This window comes from Nesoenas mayeri, assembly GCF_963082525.1.
Source record: "Nesoenas mayeri genome assembly, chromosome: 8".
Lineage (NCBI taxonomy): Eukaryota > Metazoa > Chordata > Aves > Columbiformes > Columbidae > Nesoenas > Nesoenas mayeri.
The window spans coordinates 32,257,302-32,279,436 of NC_137554.1; the positions used below are offsets into that span (position 1 = coordinate 32,257,302).

The following is a 22,135-nucleotide window of genomic DNA, read 5'->3' on the forward strand; positions in this document are numbered from 1 at the left end:
TGACTGGTCCTGCCCAGGGCTGGGACGATCAAGGAACAGTTCCAATGGTCTTGAAGTTGTAAAGCTTTCATTGCCCGCTTCTCACTCACACACTGTGTGTCCATGTGCTCAAGGAGCTTCAACCCTTGGTACCCACAGTCTCTCCAGTGCCCTGAGGCAAAGGCTTTCCCTGTCTACCAGAGACCTCCACCTCCCTCCCCACAGCAACGGGGAGCAAAGCCTGGTGCTGCCGTGCCTGCTACTGCTCTAACCCCCCCTGTCTGGGGCGCGAGCTTGGCCCTGTTTGTGCATCTCCATGAGAACTATAACAGATTAGCTGTAATACTGGTTTTTAGGGGGAAAAAAAAACAAGGCTGAAAGAGCCTGAGAGAACAGCTGCTAGGCCACCAGCATGCCAGATGCAGAACTGGAAGGTTTCAGAACAGGAGGAAAGCAGACAGTTCCCACCTCCTGTGGGGGGCAGCTCCCCCAGCAGACCCTGCTGTGCAAGGGGTGCAGGGAAACACGGGTGGTCACAGGAACTGTGATTTTGGGAGATGTAAAAGCATGGAAGTGCTGTCCTGACAGCACCCGCAGTCCTGCTGTGCAGGTCTGCCGTGACACCTGGTGGCCAGAGGCCACCCCTGCAGCACCTGCCAGCAGACTACCCCACTTCTTTTTAAGGCTAAATTAAAGATCTCATTTCCATCACCTCAGACGAGAGCAGAAACAGGGCAAGAGAATGGGGTCAGGACACTCCAGCTAGGACACACAGAATCTTTGAGCATCTCTGTGGTTTCAGCAGCAGCTCACAGTTCTGTCCCATGCTGTAACCTGCCATGCAGCTTTGTAGCCCTATTGCACTTCTGTTTGGATTAGAGCACAGCCTGGGAGAAGTGAGAGTGAGTTGCGGAGCTGCAACAGAGACACATGGAAAAGAAACTCATTACAAAAGCCTACCAGACCTTTCTGATATTTTTGGGGCTGAGCCAGCGTTTCATTATTGTAATCACATTTACACTCCAAGCTAGCTCCCATCCTCCTGAAGACCCAAACCTCCATGTCCAAAGAGGTGCTGGTGACCACTCCTGGGAACCAGGCTTCACACCTGTATGTTTATTATATGTACACATCCTGGGGGGGGACACAGGAACTCCTCCCGCTGCACGGTTTTGTCAAATGATTGTCCATGCTGCTTGGTCAGGCTGCAACATCACTCTTCCCACGGGCTCATATCTGTGTCAATGGCCACGCAGTTATAGGCGGCATAGCGCAGCTTCTCTTCACATATCTTGGCTCTAGGAATGGCAGGAGAAAGGGGGAAAAAAAGACAAGGAGAAGTTGCCATTGCTGCATTTGTCAGCCGCGAGGACAAGATGCTTTCTGAGATGGATGTTGTGCTTCAACAGCTGCTCACAGAGAGGATCACAGCAGACACAAGGTACAGCTAGGGGCACGTACATGTGGCAAAACGATGGGGCCCTATGGGTCAGCACCAAGGTTAAGAAGAGACATAACAGTCCCCGAGATGCAAGGAAGCACCAAAACTTACGTGGCATAGTTGGGCAAGAAGAGGGTGCTGGAGCAGGTAGACGACTCTGGCAAAGCATCTGTTGTCTCAGAGCTTGGGGAGAAGGTGACAAAGTGGTCAGAACCAGCAGGCCAGCGAGGCAGAGGAGACCAGACCACACATTCCTTTGGTGTGCGATCTGTCTGCCTTGCAGGCTGCAGAAGAATGGACTCACCCCATCTTGTCTGGGTAGATGTAGATTCGTGCTGGAAGGCGACTTCTGCCAGTGACAAATCTGAGAAAGCGGCTGCGATCCTCTGTGAAGGAAAAGCAAAGACATCAGCAGGCCCTAAAGAGATGCAAGATGCAGTACAGACACCTCCAGGTATCCCCAGCACTAGCGAGCAGCTCCTTTGGCACACCTTCTGGCTTCTTCAGCTCCCATCTGTTCCCCAGGCAGCAACGAGGGTGGTTTCACCCTCCCAGTTCCCAGCCAGCATGCAGGGGCTGTCATGACACAGAATATGTAGAGACGGAGCAAATCACTCACCATTTGTGAAGTTGTTGAGCGCTTCCCAGAAGTACTGAACACGGGTGTCCAATGGCTCAAAATCCTCAAACCGAGCTGGCGGAAAGGACACAGAAAAGGAGTTTATATCCAGATCCACATCTCAGCTCCACAGAGGCTCAGATACTGGCAGCCTAGGGATGCCCCAGCCTCTACTCTGAGGCCAGATAAGGAGACAAGGGGCACCCCTGCCCAAATAAGCCCCCAGCTAAAGGCAAAAAGTATACAGGTCCACATTCTAACTCAAGTGAAGGCCAATATCTGCCTCCCACATCTCTCCTTGTCCCAGCACGGAGAGAAGACAGTCATCTTGTTTTCCAGGGAGAGTTTTCAGTAGAGCCCTTCACTTACTGAGCTTCTTCAGAGCATCAACTGTGACTTCAGGGTCTCCACAGACTTTTTTTTCCAGCTCCTGCCAGGTGAGGAGGTCAAGAACAGCTTGGGGCACCACCTTCAGCAGCCCAGCCTGCATGGCCATGATCTGAAAACGAGACAAGGCACAGAAGTAGCACGTTGTGTCCGTTTCCTTGGGCCGTGGTTGAGCCTATGGACTGGACACAAGCCATGTGGCTGCTCAACAAATGCTCCAAGGAACCCAAAGTGAGGAACAGGATCCCACAACGATGCACCCCAGTTCACACAGGAAGCCAACGTCAGAGCTGGGAATAAACCCCCATGCTTCCCATGTTGCTACAAGCCACTTTGCTTCTCAACAACTCCATGGGCCCCAGGACTTCATCAAAAAGGACTGCCTACTGTTGCAGTAATAAGCACGGGAACGCTGACCACAATGCATTTTACCAGAAACAGACTGGGGGGGTACATCTCTGTGAACTCAATGACCACTGATGCTACAGGACAGCGTTACCTGCTCCTTGCTCTCCTCCAGCCGAGCCCTCTGCACCAGGCGGATGAACTCCTTGCGGTCCTCATAGCGCACCACAGTGTTGCTGCCATTGGGGATCAGCTCCACCATGCGCTGGTCGCTCAGCACCGTCGTGTAGGTCAGCTCATTCCCAAATTTGAACTCAAAGGTGTCTTTGTCCATGACTTCCATCATGTCCAGTAGCTTCACCTGCCCCAGGCCCCAACTTGTTAGAGAGATACCCAGTGGGCAGTGGTGTGCTCAAGCCCCCATGTCTTCCCTTCCCAGACAAGGGCTGGAGTGACTGCAACAGCAGCACAGCATGGGATATGCTGCCCTACAAAGCTGTTTATCAGACCTCAGGGCATTGCATGCTTGAAGCACTAGTCAGCATGGCTACATCCCTGTATTAGCTGCAGGATGCATTAAATGCTAAGAGTGCCCTTTTTGTGTGTGTTTCTTTGACACATCACAGGGGGAAGCAAGTACAAATGAGGACAGGGACACAAATCACCACCTTGCTGAATGCCACAAGGAATAGCATAGGCACAGCCTCCCAGTCCCTCTCACCAGCATGGAGTCCACAGCAGGGAAGTCTTTGCTCCAGCTGACCTCCTCCCCTGTTAATTGTTTCCATACAAAACCAGGAAGATCCAGGACCTGAAGGAGAACAGAGATTTTGCTGAGCCTGCACAAAAGGAGACATTCCCAAAGATGAAGATAGGGCTCCAGAGTGCAGACACAAAGGAGCTTCCTTGCTCCCCCTGTCCACATGCAGCCCATCATAGCTCAGCAGAGACCAGACACGCTCTCCCAAGTTCCCAGCAGTATCTCTCAAAACCCAGGCTGTAAGCTCTCCTAAACCCTCAGCCCCAAATCCTGCCAAACACATTTGTCCCAGTGTGTGATCACAGAGCCCTCCCATGCTCCTGTTAGACAGGCTGCAGAAGGGGTCTAACAATTCCCCTTGAGGCAAACCTCCATGCAGGGATGGGGTTGAAAGCTCACCAGAAACTCCTTGCCCCTCAGAGCTGCTCCCATGATCTGCCCGATCCACTCGTACTTCGGGAAGTCTTTACAGGAGGGATTGGGGACGTACATGTCCCTGGCTTCTCCAGTACCATTACCCTGTGAGGCAAAACTCCAAGTCATGATCTCAGCACAGCATGAAGCACCACAAACTCAGTTCCTGCAGTGCCTCTGGGCACTTCTCACAACAAAAGTGGGATAAACCCCCCATACTCCTTGGCAATATTCCTAGTGAGAGACACATTTTCAGGCATTTGTCAGCATATCCTAAAACGAGATGCCACAAAGCAATCCACCCAACCCTACATGAGGAAAAGCTTTGGACTAGTGACACTAGGGACGTCCCTGGCATGCAGGGGGACAGGGAGAGCACTGCACTGCGAGGCACAGCAAGATCTTCCTCAAACACCTCAACCCACAGCACCTGGTTCGACGTGCGCACAAAGAAGGGCAGAGGCACAGGGGTGTCTGCCGAGCTGGGACACAGCTCCTCTGACATGTCCGCCAGGCTGTCCCGAAAACCGCCACCTGCAACCCCAAAAGAAAAGCATTTTTAGTGATGTGAACTCCCTGTGTGCCGATCCTTAGAATTATGAAGCAAAGATGGGGAATTCCAGCCCAACCTGGCCCAGGGCCGAGCAGAAGGCTCATCTCAGAGCCTTATGGCACCAAAGGAAATAAAGATGGGAGAATTAACATCCCTGCCTCGCCTGCAGCAGAGTCAGAGGGAGCATTTGCACTGTCAAAGCTCCTGTTAGCAACTCATGAAGGTCTGGTCCCCATCCCAGTAAGCAGTACTCCTTACCCAGGACATGGCCATGGGTAGTAGGACAAGGCAACCTGCCTCCCCTGTCTACTCCACAGGCAGTAACACTGGGAGTAAATGAGAGCCCCTGTAGCAGTCATCCCATCAACCCCCAGCTCTGCTCCAGAGCAGCCCTTGCCTCACACAGCCCCTACCTTGGTCGATGATGCCCTCTGCGATGAATTTGCACTCCCACCACTGGTCATAGCGCAACGGCCACCTGCAGAGAACCAGGCACCACCTGAGGAACTGCTCAAAGCCAGGGAGATGCTGGGGAGGCAGCAGGGACACCAGGGGACCAGGGTGGAGCAGCCTGGACTTAGGAGGGGACAAGATCTCAATCTCCAGAGACAGCTGCATCCTCACTAGGAAGGTGACACCTTGGGGAACAGGCCCCAGTCTCAAAGCTGAGCTGGCTCCTGCCCCAGTAAACCCTCTCCAGAGCAGAGGACACACACAGGCTTCGCAAACACTGTGCTGTGACAGAGGACACAGCTCCCAGGGCTGCGTTATCCCCTCCCTCCCTCAGACACCGCTTACCTGTAATCTAGAGACTTTTCAAACTTTTCTGAGGGTTTCAGGCCTTCATACACCTGCAACAACCAAAGAAGATCAAGGCTGGTTTTCCTTCCGCAGGGGAACCGGTGCCAGGTAAATGCAGGAAAATGGAAGAAATCTGTTTTGCCTCAAACCTTTAAATACTGACTAAAGATGATCTCTAAACGGTCTAGGAGCCCTTAGCTTTTGGAAAGGGAACATAAATTACAGTGTTAGCCACTATGGAGCTTTCTGACCTCAAAGGTACACTGAACACATATTAAACCTCACAGCAGTCGAGGCTGTTTGTGCACATACAGAGCAAGAGATCTTTTGGAGATGGGGGGAGAATGACAACAGGATCAGCATTGCCGTAAAACCACAATACAGGACTATATGCAGCTGCATCATTATTGTCACACAATAACTCTTTGCTGCCCTTTAGTGTAATGAGATTGTTATGCTCTGCATTAGCAACATGCCACAGAGAACATCCAGGATAGAGCAGAGACTTCAACTCAGAGATCCCAAATCCCTCCCTAGATGTTATTCCTGGATATGGGATCATCAGCACATGTAACTGTAGAGCCTATGAGTCACGCAAAGAGGCCTTGAGGACTCAGGTATCTCCAGCTCCATGTTGTCCCTTCCACCCACCTCTATGTGGTTAATTTTGCTCTGGGGGGAGTGAGGTATCGCAGAACCAGCAGAGACCCTTCCAGAAGGGACAGTACCTGGGTGAAGACAGCGTTCTTGCAGCTGGGGTCCAGGGCAGGGTTGTCTCGGTGCTCCATAGCCAGGCGCCGGTTAATATAGAGTCGCGGGATGAAGTTGGGCTTGCTGGTCTCCGAGTCCTTCAGACACTGGGTAATGAGAGCTGTGCGCCTCTTGGACAGCAGCAAGAACTGCTTGATGTGCTGCCAACAGGTATGTTCGAAACATCAGAAGTGCCTAGTGTCCAAAACATGTCACCTGCTTCCTACTGAAGCCACTGCACTGCCAGGTCTCCTGCCTTCCCAAAGCCACTGCCATCCACACACAGCCTCAACAATATTTGCTCTGCCTGATGCACTGCCTCTGAAAGACTTCACTTTCTGGTTTAAGCAAGATACTGAGCCAAACGTGCTCTCCATCAACCACCATCCGATGCGCACACTCCAGCGTTACTTGGACTCTCCTTTGCTCTCACCAGACCATTGGTCTTGCTATTCCTTCTATTTGTAATCAAACTAAGCTCTTCTAAACAAACAAGAATCTTCAAACACTTTGGGTCTTATGCTGAGCTGGCACAGGAATTACAGTGCTATTCAACACCAGGCCTGGAACACAGAACGGGTCTAGCCAGCAATGCCCAGCACATTTCAGGAGAGGATGTAAGGAAATCAAACTGGAAGAACAAGTTCAGTCTTATGCGAAAGATGAAAATCAGAAGCTTATTAAAGCCAGAAAGAAGTTACTGGTAAAAGCCTTGCTATTTGGACACAGCCAGCTTCAAAACTGCTGGCAGCAAGTGCAGGAACAGAGTGTCCTCGGCAGAGGGGATGTGTGTCCAGCTCACATGCCCAGGGCTGCTATGGTCCAAGTCCTTTTCAAGGTGAAGTGCTTTGGTGTGATTTTACTTGCTACCCCATAGTTACATGTTTCCACATCAGTGTTTTAGCAGGAAACCAGTCTCCAAACAATATAGCCTTTCACAGCTTTAAGGACCTGAGTTCAGCCAGGTATTTTCCTTGAGCTGCTTTAAAGGTAACGAGCACTGACTGCCTCCTCTGCCACAGCCCAAGTGCAATCGCTCTGTCAGACTGAGCCCCCACAAGACACAGAGGGAATTGCTCACCTTCAGTTTGCTGAACGTGCCCACAGTGTGGTCCCAGGCTGGCACCAAGTGATGCAAGACACTGTCCAGGATCTTGATGAACCTAAATCCCAAAGGAGAAGGTATTGCAACACAGGAGGGACAGGGATCTGCATGAGCATATTCCAGACCAGGCACCCCTGGACACAAGCAGAAAAGCAACAACTGATCCAAACCCAACCCAGGGTGGTCTTTTACATCACAGGGTCTTTGGTACTTAATTCCCACTCCATGGGCACTGTTGTGACCACTCACCCCTTGCAATGGACTCTGCATGCACCTGCCCCACACAGATGTGCACACAAAACACTCGGAACTTGAGCTGGAAGATTCCTTTTAAAGTGCTGGGTAGCTACCCCAGAGAGCCCACTTTGCTCCCAAATGACTCTGCTATTTTCTCCAGGGTCAGGGATGCCTGTCCTGAGAGGACTCACACAGCTTTACAGCTTCCAGCCATACTCATGCTGGAGATGACACCAATCCCTGCAGCCAATGCCACCCCACTGTCTGTCCCCACCTCCACACAGTACCTTTGAATAAGCACGGCCCGTCGATACAGCAGGTCAGGGTCTGTCCCTTCCAGGCGAGGGTAGCGCACTAAATTGGGCAGCTGGAACATGTCAGCACTAAGCCCCAGGTCCCTCTGCCGGGAGGATTTGATTTTGATGCCTCGGAGGCGAACGTCAATCCCATCATCTGTCAAGGGAGACCAGAAATGATATGCTAGGACCATGAGAAAGTAAGCCTTCCAGTGTGGTAAGTCTGTAAGTGAAAGCATTAGGAATGTGACCCGCTCCACCAACTCTGGGGCTGGGCACCGAGAGCCAGAAATTCCACTGGGAAGAAGAAGCAGGAGATTTATAAGAGAAAAAAAAACCCAAACAGTCGAAAGTTGAAAAAAATGGGATGAAAGTGGCCTTGAGCACCTCCATCACCCTGGAGGTTCCCATATTGTCTGAAAACAGCCCGCGGGATCAAGTATAATCCATGGGAATAAACTCTTCTTATACAGTATCTTCCAGGTGCATTACAGACGTGGCCATAACACCCAGCCCTACCTCTGCATTCCACAATCCGGATCTCAATGACAGGCAGGTGTGTTGTCATGTCCTCAAGGACGCACACATCCCCAATGTAGCTCCTACAAAAACAGGACAGACAACGGCTGCAGAACTGTTCCCTTGCCCACCCTGCCAAAAATCACTTGGCCACTTTTAAGGGAAGAGGGTCTGCATCCTTCAGAACTACAGCAAGAAGCCAGACCCACTTGCCTAGAATGTAGCCCATGCTGAATGCCTGAACCTGCTGGTGCCTCAGGTTTGGGCGACCTGCTTCTGATAGGTCCCAAAATCACACCAGGAGAGCCCTGATGGTTGTGCTATCTACTATTGTAGGCAGAGTGAACCCACAGCTCAGAGATGGAAAATGCCCGTCCCTAGGCCCTACTTTAAGCCCTACTGCCCTCCCCACCTCCATCCACTCACTCATCAATGCTGACATCGTTCAGCTTCTTCAGATTGTCCCCCTCACCCCCGTACACGGCGACCCGCTTGGGCATGAAGTTCTCATCGGTGGTATCCACTGTCAACAGGAGCTTCCTGCAAAAGGAAGTATGGAATAAGGAGAAAGTAGCTCTGCATCTGAACACGCACTGCTGCTCCCCCTCACAGCCTGGCCACGCTTGTATCACGCATACGCAGACATTGCTGGGACCTCCAGGTATCTGTGATGATGCTGGCTAAGATCCCTTCAAGCCCAGAGCCAGAGCAAGGGGCAAGGAGGGCTGGGCAAATTTGGGCCACAATGCACTCATGCAGAGAGTGGGGGCTGCAGGGCCCACCCCACCCGTGAACCAGTGCACAGCAGAGAGGTGACACTCACTTGACAATGGTGCCTTTCTTCATGTTGAGCCGCACCCAGTGCTGGCCCTGGGACCCATCGCTCTCCCAGTACGTGTCGGCGTGGCTGTCGGTCAAGCATGACACATTGAAGTCCTCCTGCAAGAGGGCAGTGAATGACAGGAAAATCAGATGAGGGTAGGACTAACTTCCCCTTAGTGGCTACTCTCATAATGAATCCCAGAGCCAGAGGGCATCAAACTGGCCCGTTCCCTTTGCTGGGCTGTGGGTAGACATAGGGAATACAGAGTGCACAGTACACTGGGGCTGACCCTTCGTGGTGCTCTGAGGTCATACACACAGTGCAGAATACCCAACCCTTCCTAAAATCAGCTTAGTGTCTAATATTAGCATTTGCTTCTCAGACCGCAGCTGCTCCAGGGGCCACACTACACAATACACTGCATGATGCTCCCCGCTGAGACCAGGTTTCTCTCCCACATCCTCAAACACAGTCCAGCCCAGAGCATCACACCAAGCACCACCCACACTCCCCAGTCCCGTGGCACAGCAAAACTGGCCCAGCCTTCTCCCTTTAGACCCCCCATGAGACTCACCGTGTAGGATGAGACATCGATGCTGTCCACATACTGCTTGACACTGCCCAAGTTCTCATCCTCCTTCCCAATGTGATCATATAGGAAATGCACCAGGTCTTCGTCACATTCATAAGTCCACGTTGGGGGCACAAACCTATCAAGGGAAAACAGTTAATGGGTCTGGAGAGTCAGGGACAGGCCAGGTTAACAGGTCAGGGAAGGCAGGTCCATGCCCACCTTGCCTTGGTCTTGCTCTGTTTCCTGCTTTCTGCAGGCTTACCTAGGACAAGTCTGCACTGAGCAGAGCTGATCCTCGCTGCCTGTCACCCCACTCCTCCCCTCAGTCTACAGGAGCAGCCCAGGAGAGGCAGTGGCTTGCACCCAACCACAGCAGAAGTTGGGGAACAGCACGTACCGAAGCTTCTCTACTGCAGCCTCATCCTGCTCCAGGGGTTTGGGCTTCGCTCCGAGGCGCAGGGAGTATGTCAGATCCACCACCTGCTCCCATCTGAAACAACCCAGGGAAGGGGAGAGTGAGAAAATCACAGGAAAAGGAGATGGTGGTCAAGGAAGGGGAAGATTAAGGTTTAAAGCCCCACTGTCCTCCATCCTCCACCACCTCCAGCATCACCCACCACCCTTTCCGTTCTGACCATCTCTGCTTCTTCCAGCCCACTCCCCACTGGGCAGACGATGAGCGCAGTGACCAAATGAAACCCAGATAACTCCACACCCGGTGTCCCCATTGCCCCGCTGACACGGAAGAAGTGGCCAAGTGGGCTGGGGTCAGCGCAGCAAAAGCCCAGGCGGGGCGAAGGGCCGGGGTGGACGGTGGGAACCCCCCTGCTCCCTGCCGCGCAAGGGGGGGCCGGGGAGGGCGACCGGGGGGGAGCGAGCGGTGGCCCCGCACCTGATGACGGGTTTATAGTCCACCCCGAAGAGCTGCTGCTGCCGCTGGATCCGCTCCGTGGACTCCACCGGCACCAGCCGGTCCCCGCCGTCGGCGTGTTTGCAGACCAGCACCCAGCCCTCCTCCAGCTCGCAGCCGCTCCGGTACTCCTCCAGCTGCTCCTGCGGGACAGCGGCTCCGCTCAGCGGCCGGCCCGGGGCCCTGGCCGGGCAGCACAGGCCGCCGCGGCCTCCCGGCTCTCCCCGCGCCGTTACCTTGCTGAGCTTGACCCAGAGCCCGGCGCCGTTGCAGTACTCCTCGCCGGTGGCGCGGAGGCAGCCGCCCTTCCGCACCTCGATGGTGGCCCGGGCCGCCCGCTTGCCGCCCCGCGCCGGCCCCGGGCTGTCCCACACGCTGAGCAGGCTGCGGGCGGCGGCGCTGGCGGCGGCGGGGTCCTTGCAGATCTTGTACTGCACCTCCCGCGGCACGTAGCAGAGCGCGGCGGGCAGCGCCTGGGCGCGGCGGAAGCACTCGCTGCACTGCAGCAGGAACCGCAGCCGGCCCAGCACCTGGTGCGGCGCCTCCCCGCCCGCACGCATCGCGCACCGGGCACGGCGGGCAGCGGCCGAACCCCGACACCGGCGGGGTCGCTACTCGCGGGTTTACGGCAGACCCCGCCCGCTGACAAGGCAAGATGGCGGCGCCCAATGGGGCGGACGTAGGGCAAGATGGCGGCGCCCGTGCTGTGTACGGAGGACCGGGACGCAGAGCAAGATGGCGGCGTACGGAGCAGCGGGGAGCGGGACGGGATGGAGGCGTACGGAGAGGGTGGGGCAAGATGGAGGCGCACGGAAAGGCGGGGCTTACGGCAAGATGGCAGCGCCGGGGGCGGGCCGGGGCGGGGCGTCGGGAGGCAGCCGAGGGGCCGGGGAGCGGCGCAGGAGGATGGAGGACGGCGAGAGGCTCCTGTGAGTAACCGGGGCCGCGGTGACCCCAGCGGGGTGAGCGGGAACACGCACCGGGGCCTGCAGTGCGGACAGCGGTGTGGGCCCGGCGATGCGGTTCCGGCGCCAGGGTCACTGGTGGCGCTGGGGCAGCTGATCCCGCACTGCTGTGGCACTGTGACCGCTCACCGGGGCGGGTCGGCGGGGCCGCTGCTGTGGCAGCGCAGTCCCTGCCGGCTCCCGGGACTCCGTCCCTGCGGCCGCTGCCGCCGCAGCAGGACGGCGCCGTTCGGCCCCGGGCAGGCCGGGCTGCAGCAGCGCCCGGCGGTCACACCGTGCGGGGCGGTTGGGGACGTGTGGTTGCCACCTCGGCGAGCGCCTGGGCCTCTGGGGGCTGCACGGCACCGATAGGGACGGGGACACCGGCGGAGGGCTGCCCACCCCCACACCCCGCTGGCCCCGAATCTCTCCGGGCGGGAGCAGCTGTTGCTCCTGATAACTTAATCTCGTGGGGCCCTGGGCCCGGCATCGCCTGTCCCCGGGTGGGCTCTGCCGTCCTGTGCAGGAAGAGGCACCGACCATGATGGGGATCGTTGGTCACGTTTGTCGCAGCCGGACACGAGCCCTTTTCTGTGGTCACAGGCCATGCCGTGGGGACAAGCCACCAGCCCTGGCATCCCCCAGCCCCAGCTGCAGGGGTCTGTCAGGGCACCCAGCCCCCCATGAGTGACAACCCATCTCTGCTCCTTCGTCCGCAGCCCCAAGGGCTTCCCCAAGCTGAAGAACGACACATTCCTGCGAGCAGCACGCGGGGAGGAGACGGAGCACACCCCGGTGTGGTGCATGCGGCAGGCAGGACGCTACCTGCCCGGTGAGCAGGGGGACGTGTGTGGGAAGGACAGCGAGGGGGGCTCAGCACGCACCCCATCACACTCTCACTGGTCCCTTGCAGAGTTTCGGGAGACCCGGGCAGCGCAGGATTTCTTTGCCACTTGCCGGAGCCCCAAGTTGTGCTGTGAGCTGACACTGCAGGTGAGTGTCACCTGGAGGGGATCTGTGTGTCTGTGCCCATGTGGGGACTGAGAGAAATGGTGGGTCTGGCCACCCTGGGTGGCCCCAGGTGCAGGCATTGGGGCCCCCAGCACGCCATTTGCTTTCCAAGCCCTCCATGGGGGGGAGGTCCAAGCCCCTCACTGACATTGCTTCTTCCCTTCGGCAGCCACTCAGACGATTCCCCCTGGATGCTGCCATCATCTTCTCCGACATCTTGGTGGTGCCCCAGGTGAGAGCCACAGCTGGCGATGGGGGGCAGCAGCTGGGAATGGGGCTGGATCCAGGGCCACCCCATTCCTGCTTCTTCCATTTGCCCCTGTCCCCAGGCGCTGGGCATGGAAGTTGTCATGGTCCCTGGCAAAGGGCCCACATTCACAGAGCCCATAAAGGAGGTGGAAGATCTGCTGAAACTGCGACAGAAGGTGGATGTGGCTGCGGAGCTTGGTTATGTCTTCCAGGCCATCACGCTGACACGACACAGCCTGGAGGGCAAGGTGCCCCTCATCGGCTTCTCTGGTGCTCCTGTAAGTGATGTGGCTTCCCAGCTGCATTTCTCTGCTCTTTCCTCTGGGGTGGCACCAACCATGATGCCCCCAGAGCTGTGGGTGCCATAGGGGTGCAGGGGTGGTAAACATTCAGTGCAGGAGCATCTGTGCTCCAGGCTCTAGGATGCTCGCAAGTCTTACCTTCAGCATTGTGACTGGCCCCTCGCATCTTTTCTCGTCTTCATCACCTCCCTCACTCCACTTCTCTACTTCGCACAGTGGACACTCATGTCGTACATGATTGAAGGCGGTGGCTCCACTACAATGGCCAAGGCCAAGAGCTGGCTCTACCGTCACCCCGAGGCAAGCCACCGACTGCTGCGGCTGCTGGCTGATGTTGTCACTGACTACCTGGTGGGGCAGGTGGCTGCCGGAGCGCAGGTGTGTCCTGGGATGTAGGACAGGTCCAGGCAGGAGGGCAGGGATGGGGGACAGGGTGCAGAGATGGTCTAGCTTCTGGGAGGAGAAGGAGGAGGGACCAAGGTGCAGCTCTCCCTGCTCTGTGTCCCTGGCAGGCGCTCCAGGTGTTTGAGTCCCATGCGGGACACCTGGGCCCAGAGCAGTTTGAGGACTTCGCCCTGCCATACATCCGCAACATCGCCCGGGCTGTCAAGAGCAAGCTGAAGGAGGAGGCGCTGCCCCTGGTGCCCATGGTGAGTCAGGGCTGCCTGGGTTGACCCTGGCCTGGGGGCGCTTCTGGAGACAGGTCCATCCCCTGGTACCTGCCTCCCCCTGTCTAGCCTGCGAAGAGGGGCCTGACCCAGAGCAGCATTACTGCCCATCCATTCCCTCCCCAGATCATCTTTGCGAAGGACGCACACTATGCGCTGCGTGACCTGGCCCACGCCGGCTACGAGGTGGTCGGTCTCGACTGGACTATCCGGCCGCAGGAAGCTCGGTAAAAGTCTGGCACAGTGTTTGGGTGCCTGGGCAGCACCCCAGCCCGGGTACCCTGACCCCTTCCTCCACCCTGAGCCATCCCAGGCCTGGAGATTTCTGCTCCAGAGATGGGAACAGTTGTGCCCCCATGCTACATGGAGCTCACAGCAACCAGGGGCTGCGCTGAGGGACCCATGTGCCCTGCAGTGCAACTGCAGGCACCTGGCTGTCCTCAGCCTCTGCACCACGTACAACTACTCACCTGCTTCCTCTCTGCTGCAGTGCACAGACAGGGAAAGATGTCACCCTGCAAGGGAACCTGGATCCCTGTGCTCTCTATGCACCCAAGGTGAGTCGTGGCCATTGTCAGCAATGGGGACTCGTTCCAGCTTGCATTAAAGGCCTCTTGCCTCAGTTTCTTTACCTGCACTGCCAGTTTGTGTCCCAGCAGCCCCCGCCAGGCTGGCTGTGGAGTGTTGGGGCTGGAGTACCCTGGGTGGGATGAGATTGACACATGGTTTTCCACTGTGCCCACAGGAGAAGATTGGTGAGCTGGTGAAGAAGATGTTGGAGGGTTTCGGGACCCAACGCTACATTGCCAACCTGGGCCATGGCCTCTACCCCGACATGAACCCTGAGCACGTGGGTGCTTTCGTGGAGGCCGTGCATGCTCATTCCCGCCACATCAACAAGCACAGCTGAGCCTGGGGACATGTGGACAGGACTCTGGTTTGGGCACAGTCTCTCCAAGTAGCACATTGTCACAGAGGCTTGCTCCTGGCTGGACTGCAGCATTAAACCTGCACCATCTCCACAGCAGCCGTGTGGCTCTGGCTGGCGGGACAGGGAACTGGACAGCCCTGAAGGAGGTGGGCAGTGGTGGCAGCCTGGCAGTGGGCATGTGAGGTCAGGGGGAGCCCCTGAGCCCTGTCCTGCAGGTTAGGATGGGGAAAAGGGGATGCCAGCGACATGGGGGGATGCCTGTTCCTGCCAGGCTGCAGATCATTGTGCAAGGGCTTGTGAGAGGGGATGCGAGCCCAGAGCACAACAGGTGTCTCCTGGTGCTACAGATGTGCTCAGCAAACTGTGGGAGATGTGCTGCCTGAGGCTGGCAGGGTCACAGCCCACCACTGCCACAGGCTCAGCGTAAGCTGTGCCACAGTCCTGCTCAGATGGAAGTAGAAAACATGACATCAACCCAGGGCATCCCCGAGTGTGTGGGAGACCCAGCAGGACTCACCTGGGGGTCACTGGCAGTAGCCATCCAGGCACTAGCACAAGCAGCACTCTGCCACACTGGCTGGGATGGTGGCAGGGACAGCATGGCCCTAGCAGCATCACCACCCTCCTCCAGCTCCTAGAACCTCTTTGGAACCATCCCACTGGTCCTGGAGGTCTTCCCCCTCACACACACCTTCACCATCTCCTCTGATCGATCCTTGGGACCAAGTCTGCCTGTGGCGCAGCAAACCCTGCAGCAAGCAGCAACCTGAGGTGCTGGCAGCACCCAGGAACCCCGGACCACACCACTGTGCTACAGCATCCTGTACCACAGCCACTCGCTGCAGTCAGGCTGGCTGTAGGATGGATCAAGACGTGGACACCAACGCTGCTCCAGCCAGCATAGATGGGGCAGTGCCACCAGGGTGGGCCAGGACTTGCTTGCGCTGAGCCTGGCAGGGGGTCGCACCCTGAAGCAGCCACTGTTCTGTCCCCCTTGCACAGGAGCTGGGTGCCATGGGGGGCTGCAATGCCGGCTCCCTCCAGAGCTGCCCCCATGGTGCTGGGCTGCCCAGTAAGCACGGTAACCCCTCTGACCTAAAAGCAAGGCAGTAGAGATACAGGTAGTAACGTTCATCCCTTTTATTATTAAACATCAGATGAAGAGGTCGCACACACACATACACGCACGCACGCAAAAGGGGAAAAAAAAAAAAAAAGGAAGGAAAAAAAGAGAGAAACAGACTGGTTGAAGACCGCTATTTTGGTGGCGACAGAGACCGAGTACAATTGGTTTCCTGGCCGGAGCGCGGACACAAGTCACTTTCCAAACAATTAAACCAGACAGCAGATAATTAGCCCACATTCTCTAACTACAAGTCATTGTCCAGCCCGGCCCCGGCTCCCCCAGCCCCCCTGACCCACTGGCAAAGAAATGAACCAAAACCGCAGAGCTGCCAGCCCCGCCACAGAGTCTGTCCCCAGCGCAGGGCGCAGCGGGCAGGGCCGAGCGCTGGCCGCACCAGGAGCCAGGACACAGATGGGTGCTGGGGGTCGTGGGGCTGCGCCTGCCCCTTCCCCCCCTCCCCAGAGCCAGCAGCCCCGGTGCCCCCCGCCTGCCTGGGCACCCCATACCCCTGTGCCCGCTGGGCTCATGTCCTCCATCGCCAGCGTCCGTGTGTGTCTGAGCGAGCGTCGCCCCGAGTTCCTTCCTCCCGTCATCCTCAAGCGCTGGGCTGCCGCTCCTCCCTCTGTCCATCCGTCCATCCATCTGTCCGTCCCAGGGCTGTGAGTCGAGTGGATGTTCGCCTCCCCCCACAACCTTCTCGCTGCCAACGATGCCATGGGAACCTGAGAAATGTTTGCGTGCCTCCTCCTCCTTTTGTCTGTGGTTTTGTTTTGTGTTTTTTAAATAATAGTTATAATAATAATAATAATAATAATAGCAATAATAAAAATAATCGCCCCAGCCCACGACAATTTCAAGTATCCCCCAAATAAAAGACAGAATTATAAATAATTATAACTTTACAATTTAATAATTGACACATATACTATAGTATTTACAGTATCATAAATGCTTTTTTTTTTTGTGTTACTTTTAGTAAGCAATCCCTGAGAACAGTTACTTTAACTTGTTTTTATTGAAGTATCTTCACAAATAGAGGAGTTTGCATGTCTCGGGCGGGCGGGAGAAGCGCTCTGCAAAGCCATTGCTTTTGGTGACGCATGAGGTTCTAGTGTTGCGGGTTTCTTTGCTCGCTCTGCTTTTCTTTTTATTTATTTTTTTTTTATTTTTTTATTTTTATTTTTTAATTCCTCCTATGATTTTAAAGATTTTTGCACTTTCCAACCTTCGGGTCCCTCCAGCGACTGCTTCCTTCAGGAAAGAGGTATTAGATTTCCAGGTTAGGTTTTGGTATTGGCAAGGGAGGGCAGGGGGCTGAGCGAACCATCCTTTTTCCCTGTGGTTGCCTTTTGGTTTGTGCCCAAGGAATCTCTGGATCCTCTCAGCGTGTGAAACGGTTAAATCCAAGAAAGGAAAAAAAAAATAAGAAAGAAAACAAACAAACAAATAAAGAAACAGAAGACCAGAACAGAGCAGCCTCTGCTGATGGGGGGAAGGTGATCTCCGCTTTCCTTCTTCTCTCCCAAGTCCCTGTGCCAGTGCGCGTGGCCGCGGCCGGGGCTCACCCAAACCGTTCCCGCACCAGCAGCATCAGTTTTTTCTTGCCTTTGTAGATTTGTTTGAGATTGTCAATGAACTGGGCAAACTGTATGTGCCCGTCCTGCGCCAGGAGGAAGGTCTCCCTGGCCTTGCTGAGGAACTCGATGAACTCCCCGTAGTGCCGCGGGCTGATGTGGGTGAGCCGGGAGTGGGTGGTGTTGATGTAGGCGCTTATCGTCGCGTCCAGCAGCTGCCGCAGAGGGGCTTTGTCGGTGGACATCAGCTTCCCCGAGTTCCTGCGGCCGGGGATGCCGGCCAGCCCTGGGGCCGTCATGGTGCAGCGGCGAAGGATGTCCGAGAGCACCGTGGCACAGTGCACGCTCTTCACCACCAGCGGGATGATGGCCGCCAGCTCGTTTTTGCCCAGGGAGTGGCTCAAGGCGCAGGCCCAGAGCACGTCGTTGATGGCCGGGTGCGTGTCCTGGTTGTAGGCCAAGTTGAGATGCGTCATGGCCAACGAGGCCAGTTTGAAGGCCCGCAGCGGGTAGCCCCGGTGCTCCATGTAGCGGGCGATGGTGAAGAGCTGCGTGTAGGTCATGCCGGTAGAGGCAGCGTCAATGACGATCTGGTAGGCGGTCTCGAAGGCGATGTGGTCCTTCTCGCAGAGGGTCAGGGCAGACAGGGCGCAGTTCTGCGGGTCCTTCATGGCGCACTGCAGGGCCAGGGTGCGAGCGCAGCTGGCCAGCTCTTCCCGCTGTGGGTAGTCCAGGCTTAGGCGCAGGATGGTGTTGTGGGACATCACTGTAGCCGCCACGATGCTGGTGGCTTCCGTGGGGGTGAACAGTGAGTACCAGCTCTGCAGGATGCTCACCAGGGCTCTCACCCCTGCAAGAAAATACCGGGGTCATAGCACAGCCCTGGAGCTCAGCTCGGATCACGGGGTTCCTCTGAGTCCCTGGTGCCTGGAGCCAGGGCAAAGGGGCACAGGCAGAGGCCACCCTGCTCTCCATGCTGCAGGGCACAGCAAACACTGTTGGCCTGGCCTGAGGGTTCAGGGGACCTGTCCCAGTCCCAAACCCAGACAGCATTGTGGCTACATCCAAGTTACTCAGGAAGAAATGGGAGACTCAGGAGAGCTCAGATGCCCAGGGCGGTGAATGACCCTGGGCTGTTTGTGCCCACCCCACTCCCACTAGATGGGGGCCAGATCCCCCAGCACGATGAGGCACTCACCCACTTCGGTAGCGCACGTCACCAGCCACCTCACCATCTCCCGCCGCCGCCAGTTGAGGGTGGACAGGGTCATGCGCATCACCTGCGAGGCAAACTTAGGGTGACCGGGCGCCCCACAGGGCTCCACTGCTGCCACCCAACACCATGGGGCTCCCCAAAAGTCCCCTGACCCAACTGTCTACTGGGTCCCCATGAGGCTCCCTGGCACTGCCTTGCCTCCATCCAAACCTCAGCAAGCACAGAAGCCTCCCAAGGCTTAGCTTCCCTGCTCAGGGCCATCCTTCCACGAGGGACCACGTGCTTGGAAGACCACCATGCTGCAGCATGAGGGGCAGAAGGGCTGCAAGCATCCCCCCATGCCATCCTGTACCTGGAGCCCCAGCTCCAGCGCCACGTTGAGCAGCGTTGTGTCTGAGTTGCTGTCGGCTGGTGTGGCAATCTTGAACGCGTCTTGGGCCAGCTTGAAGATCAAGGAGGAGGAGTGGATGTTCTTCTGGATGGCCTCCAGCACCGTGCGTAGGCGCAGCATGTCCCCTGGGTACAGGAAAGGACAGTCAGATGGTTTGTCCTCCCCTCAGCTCACCCCTGAGCCCCAACTTCTGCCTGCACTTCAGCATGGTCAGCCCCTCTGACATCCACATGGAGGGATGCACAGAGATGCCGGATCAGGCCCTACAGACTGACAGAAAAATGGGGTGTTCTCACCAGGAGGTGACAGATCCTACAGCGCCCATCCTTGCTCAACGCCATCCTCTCAGGGGGAAAACAAACCACCCTGAGCGACCTCATACAAGTCCTGGAGTGTTAGCAGACATCTCCAGGCACCTGGATGTTCTACCCTGGGCTCAAGTTTGACAGCTGTAAAGCAGCCTCTTCCCGACAAAGAAGGGGTTTGGGAAGATGCTCAGTGCTCAACAACTGCAGAAAGCTCAGTCTTCATTTAGTAATGTCAAAAAGAAGAAGAAAAGCTGTTTGCTGCACACATACTGTCTTGCCCAGTAAATCCCTTCCCACCACAAGGCTGGCAAAGGCCAGGCCAGGGTCACTGAGGCTCACTGCAAAGGCTCAGTCCTGGATGCCCCAGGTGAGGCACACAGCTCTCACAACTCAGGCTGAGATATCCTCAAACAAGGGGGTTCCTGGCACAACACCCAGCGATGCTGTGGGTCTCCTGCCACAGGAGGCCACGGGTGCTAGCAGGATGCTGTGATGGCATCGGGAGATGGGGCAGGATCTTGGAAGAGAGTCTTTGACAAGGGTCTTTGACATCATGATACTGCATCTGGCTTGGGAAATCCTCCTGTCAGCCCCTGTAGGACAAAGGGTGGGAGAGGGACCGTTGGCATGGGTGCAGATCAGAGATGCCGATGTGCCCCATCAGGTCCCTCTGCCTTGTTCCAGGTTGATGTTTCTACTCTGATAGTCGTAAACTGAGCATATTAACCTCACATAAAGCAAACCCAATAATGCACAGCAGTGTGGAAAGCCTGGCACTGCACCTGGGGATGCAGGGACATCTCGGGTGACTAATAGCTCAAGATATCTCCTGCCACCCACAGCAGCTGCTGGCACCACCACCAAATCCAAGCCTCCCTAACACAGCTCGCGGGGGTGCAGGCGAGAAAGGCTGTGAGGACACAGGATCACATCGGGACATGCTGCGGTGGGGGAACACCCGGTGAAGGGGACAGTGGGAAAAACATACATAATCCAACAGCCCTGAACCCTCAGCATGAAAACCTCATTCCCATTAAAGGCTGGAAGGGAGAAGAAACTAAGGATAAGCCATGTACCAACTCTTGGGTCAGGGCACTGCAAGGCAGGGGCAGGAAACCATCAGTCCTGGAAACGTAGCCAAGAGGAGGGGAGCTGGAAGGAGAGAAGAGGCTGCCAAGGCAGAGAGGCTGGAGCTTTCTGATGGTTCATTTACCTTCCACCTCACTGGGGAAGCGACACTGTCCCCATGAGGCTGGCAGCACTGCGGGCTGGAGGTGGGACAGCAGCGGCAGCACCAACTGCTCAGCTCACCTGCCTCCACAGGGCACAAGGCACCAGCTATCCCGGTGGCATTGGTTTCTGGACAGAATGACGTTTAATGAAAAGCCCATGCTCGCCTTCATCATTGTGCCTGAGCAGGAACTGAAGAGGCCTGAGAGACCAGCGAGGATTGTTTTACAAGCCCCGCTATGGCTGGGACCCCAGTGTCCCACTCAGCACAGCTGTCCCCATGTTCAGCCCTGCCAAAAGCTACATGTGGTTTGGTGCACAGGGAGGTCTCCTCCCTCCTACAGCCTTTGCAAGATCATTACTACAGGGCAGGAAGAGACAAAGCAGAGGTAAAATGATAAGCAGCTTCAAAATAAACCATGGCATGAACCCATGAACCCACGGCACGTCTGGCAGGGTGAGCTGAGCTGGCAGCTGACCACGCTGCAGGGCAAACATAGTCTAGTGTCACCCAGGGGCAGTACCCAGGATCAGCAGCGCTGCGGTTTGCATTTCTGCAGGGCTGCCGGCACCTCCCGGGAGCCTCGTGTCCTATGCTGCCGAACCACAAGCCTTGTGACCCTGTGGGACATGAGCCCTGGAGATCCCAGACTCCAGTATGCTGCTCCACAGCCAGCCCACCGTGCCCTGCCCGCAGCGGGCTGCCAGCGGGGCACCCAGCCGGTCTCTTCCAGGGCTCAAGGCAGCAGAAGCAAGCACTCCCACTTTTCTCCAAGAAAATCCCTTTGATGCGCTTGTGCAGCATCGTTCCATCACCCCTGTCCCAGAGCTGCCCCCACACCAACCTTTGGCTGCTGTGAGCATGGTGGAGGCCAGCTCGCACTGCTGCGACTCCAGGTGCCCCAGGGTGAACCAGCGTGGGTATCTGCTGGGGACCACTGACACCAGGTGGTGGGGGTGAGTCACATCGCCGGATGGTGCCGTGGTCTCCAGGACGGGCAACCTGAAGGACAAACAAGAGGAGGCAGCGTCAGACCCCAGTCCAGCCCTGGCTTTGTCCCCTCTCCCCGAGGCGAGGCAGGGGCTGCCAGCAGACAGCAGCCCGCAGCAATGCCTTTGAAAGCATCCTGCTGCTGTGCACGTGTGGGGGCTCCCGAGGCTGTGTGCTCAACACATGAGCAGGGAGATCAATCTCAGACTGACTTGAAAGGAAAAGAATGATCTGTGAAGTGATTTATAAACTTGTAAGGAAAAGCACAAGTCTCAGAAAAAAAAAAAAAGCAGCAAAATCCCTCCCCATTCCCTTTCATGTCAGAGCACCCAGCAGAACTCCTGGCTTTATCATCTGGTTCTTCTTAAAACGCCCGGTCATGATCAGAAGCAGAGGCAGATTTCCCCCAGGTCCCCACAGCTGGGTTGGGTTACCTGCTTTTGTGGAGATATCTAAAAGCCTGGAAAACCTGTGGGAGAAGGAAGCCTAAGAAAAGGCAGCAGGAGTCTCAGGTCACCAGCCACGGTGGCAAAACCACGTTGTCTCTTAAACCCCTGAGTTGGTGCTGGTGTCACCAACCTGAAGGCCAGCTGAGGGACAGGCACTAACAGACAATGAGGGAGCAACGGGCACCCTTAGGACACTCAGTCCTGTTCCTGTTCTGTGACTGAAATTCTTAGG

The 22,135-nt window shown here is 56.3% G+C and overlaps 3 protein-coding genes across 3 annotated transcripts in view; 1 reads left to right on the forward strand and 2 right to left on the reverse strand.

Moving 5' to 3' along the window:
* Positions 1 to 393: 393 nt before the first annotated feature.
* Positions 394 to 11,203, reverse strand: LOC308042766 (E3 ubiquitin-protein ligase HECTD3-like). The gene is made up of 21 exons (XM_080348405.1): positions 10,750 to 11,203; positions 10,496 to 10,656; positions 10,001 to 10,093; positions 9,604 to 9,739; positions 9,030 to 9,145; positions 8,633 to 8,746; positions 8,207 to 8,289; positions 7,679 to 7,844; positions 7,131 to 7,212; positions 6,028 to 6,210; positions 5,297 to 5,349; positions 4,912 to 4,976; positions 4,376 to 4,479; positions 3,931 to 4,050; positions 3,493 to 3,582; positions 2,926 to 3,132; positions 2,409 to 2,538; positions 2,040 to 2,114; positions 1,725 to 1,806; positions 1,532 to 1,603; positions 394 to 1,277 (listed from the first exon to the last, which is right to left on the reverse strand). Exons 1-21 carry the CDS (start codon positions 11,071 to 11,073, stop codon positions 1,193 to 1,195), a joined length of 2,541 nt encoding a protein of 846 aa, XP_080204531.1. The 5' UTR covers positions 11,074 to 11,203; the 3' UTR covers positions 394 to 1,192.
* Positions 11,204 to 11,386: 183 nt separating this feature from the next.
* UROD (uroporphyrinogen decarboxylase) lies at positions 11,387 to 14,711 on the forward strand. The gene is made up of 10 exons (XM_080348565.1): positions 11,387 to 11,442; positions 12,177 to 12,289; positions 12,371 to 12,450; positions 12,638 to 12,700; positions 12,798 to 12,995; positions 13,236 to 13,397; positions 13,532 to 13,669; positions 13,814 to 13,914; positions 14,178 to 14,244; positions 14,433 to 14,711. The coding sequence occupies exons 1-10, from the start codon at positions 11,420 to 11,422 to the stop codon at positions 14,595 to 14,597; spliced, it is 1,110 nt and encodes a 369-aa protein (XP_080204691.1). The 5' UTR covers positions 11,387 to 11,419; the 3' UTR covers positions 14,598 to 14,711.
* Positions 14,712 to 14,827: 116 nt separating this feature from the next.
* The window catches only part of ZSWIM5 (zinc finger SWIM-type containing 5), a gene marked incomplete at its 5' end in the record, with an annotated part of 110,493 nt that continues 103,185 nt past the window's right edge, over positions 14,828 to 22,135 (reverse strand). The window contains 4 exons of the mRNA XM_080349105.1: positions 14,828 to 18,168; positions 18,517 to 18,598; positions 18,887 to 19,050; positions 21,309 to 21,466. Of these exons, the coding sequence (XP_080205231.1) occupies positions 17,306 to 18,168; positions 18,517 to 18,598; positions 18,887 to 19,050; positions 21,309 to 21,466 (1,267 nt within the window). The 3' untranslated portion in view covers positions 14,828 to 17,305. The remainder of the gene's footprint in view (positions 18,169 to 18,516; positions 18,599 to 18,886; positions 19,051 to 21,308; positions 21,467 to 22,135) is intronic.

Coding starts and splice junctions, on each gene's coding strand:
- LOC308042766 (XM_080348405.1), bottom strand. CDS start 11,073: ATGCGTGCGGGCGGGGAGGCGCCGCACCAGGTGCTGGGCCGGCTGCGG. Junction 7,845..8,206: donor CCGGATTGTGGAATGCAGAG/GTAGGGCTGGGT, acceptor CTCCCTTGACAG/ATGATGGGATTGACGTTCGC. Junction 3,133..3,492: donor CTGCTGTGGACTCCATGCTG/GTGAGAGGGACT, acceptor GGCCTGGGGCAG/GTGAAGCTACTGGACATGAT.
- UROD (XM_080348565.1), top strand. CDS start 11,420: ATGGAGGACGGCGAGAGGCTCCT. Junction 11,443..12,176: donor GAGGACGGCGAGAGGCTCCT/GTGAGTAACCGG, acceptor CTTCGTCCGCAG/CCCCAAGGGCTTCCCCAAGC. Junction 13,398..13,531: donor AGGTGGCTGCCGGAGCGCAG/GTGTGTCCTGGG, acceptor TGTCCCTGGCAG/GCGCTCCAGGTGTTTGAGTC.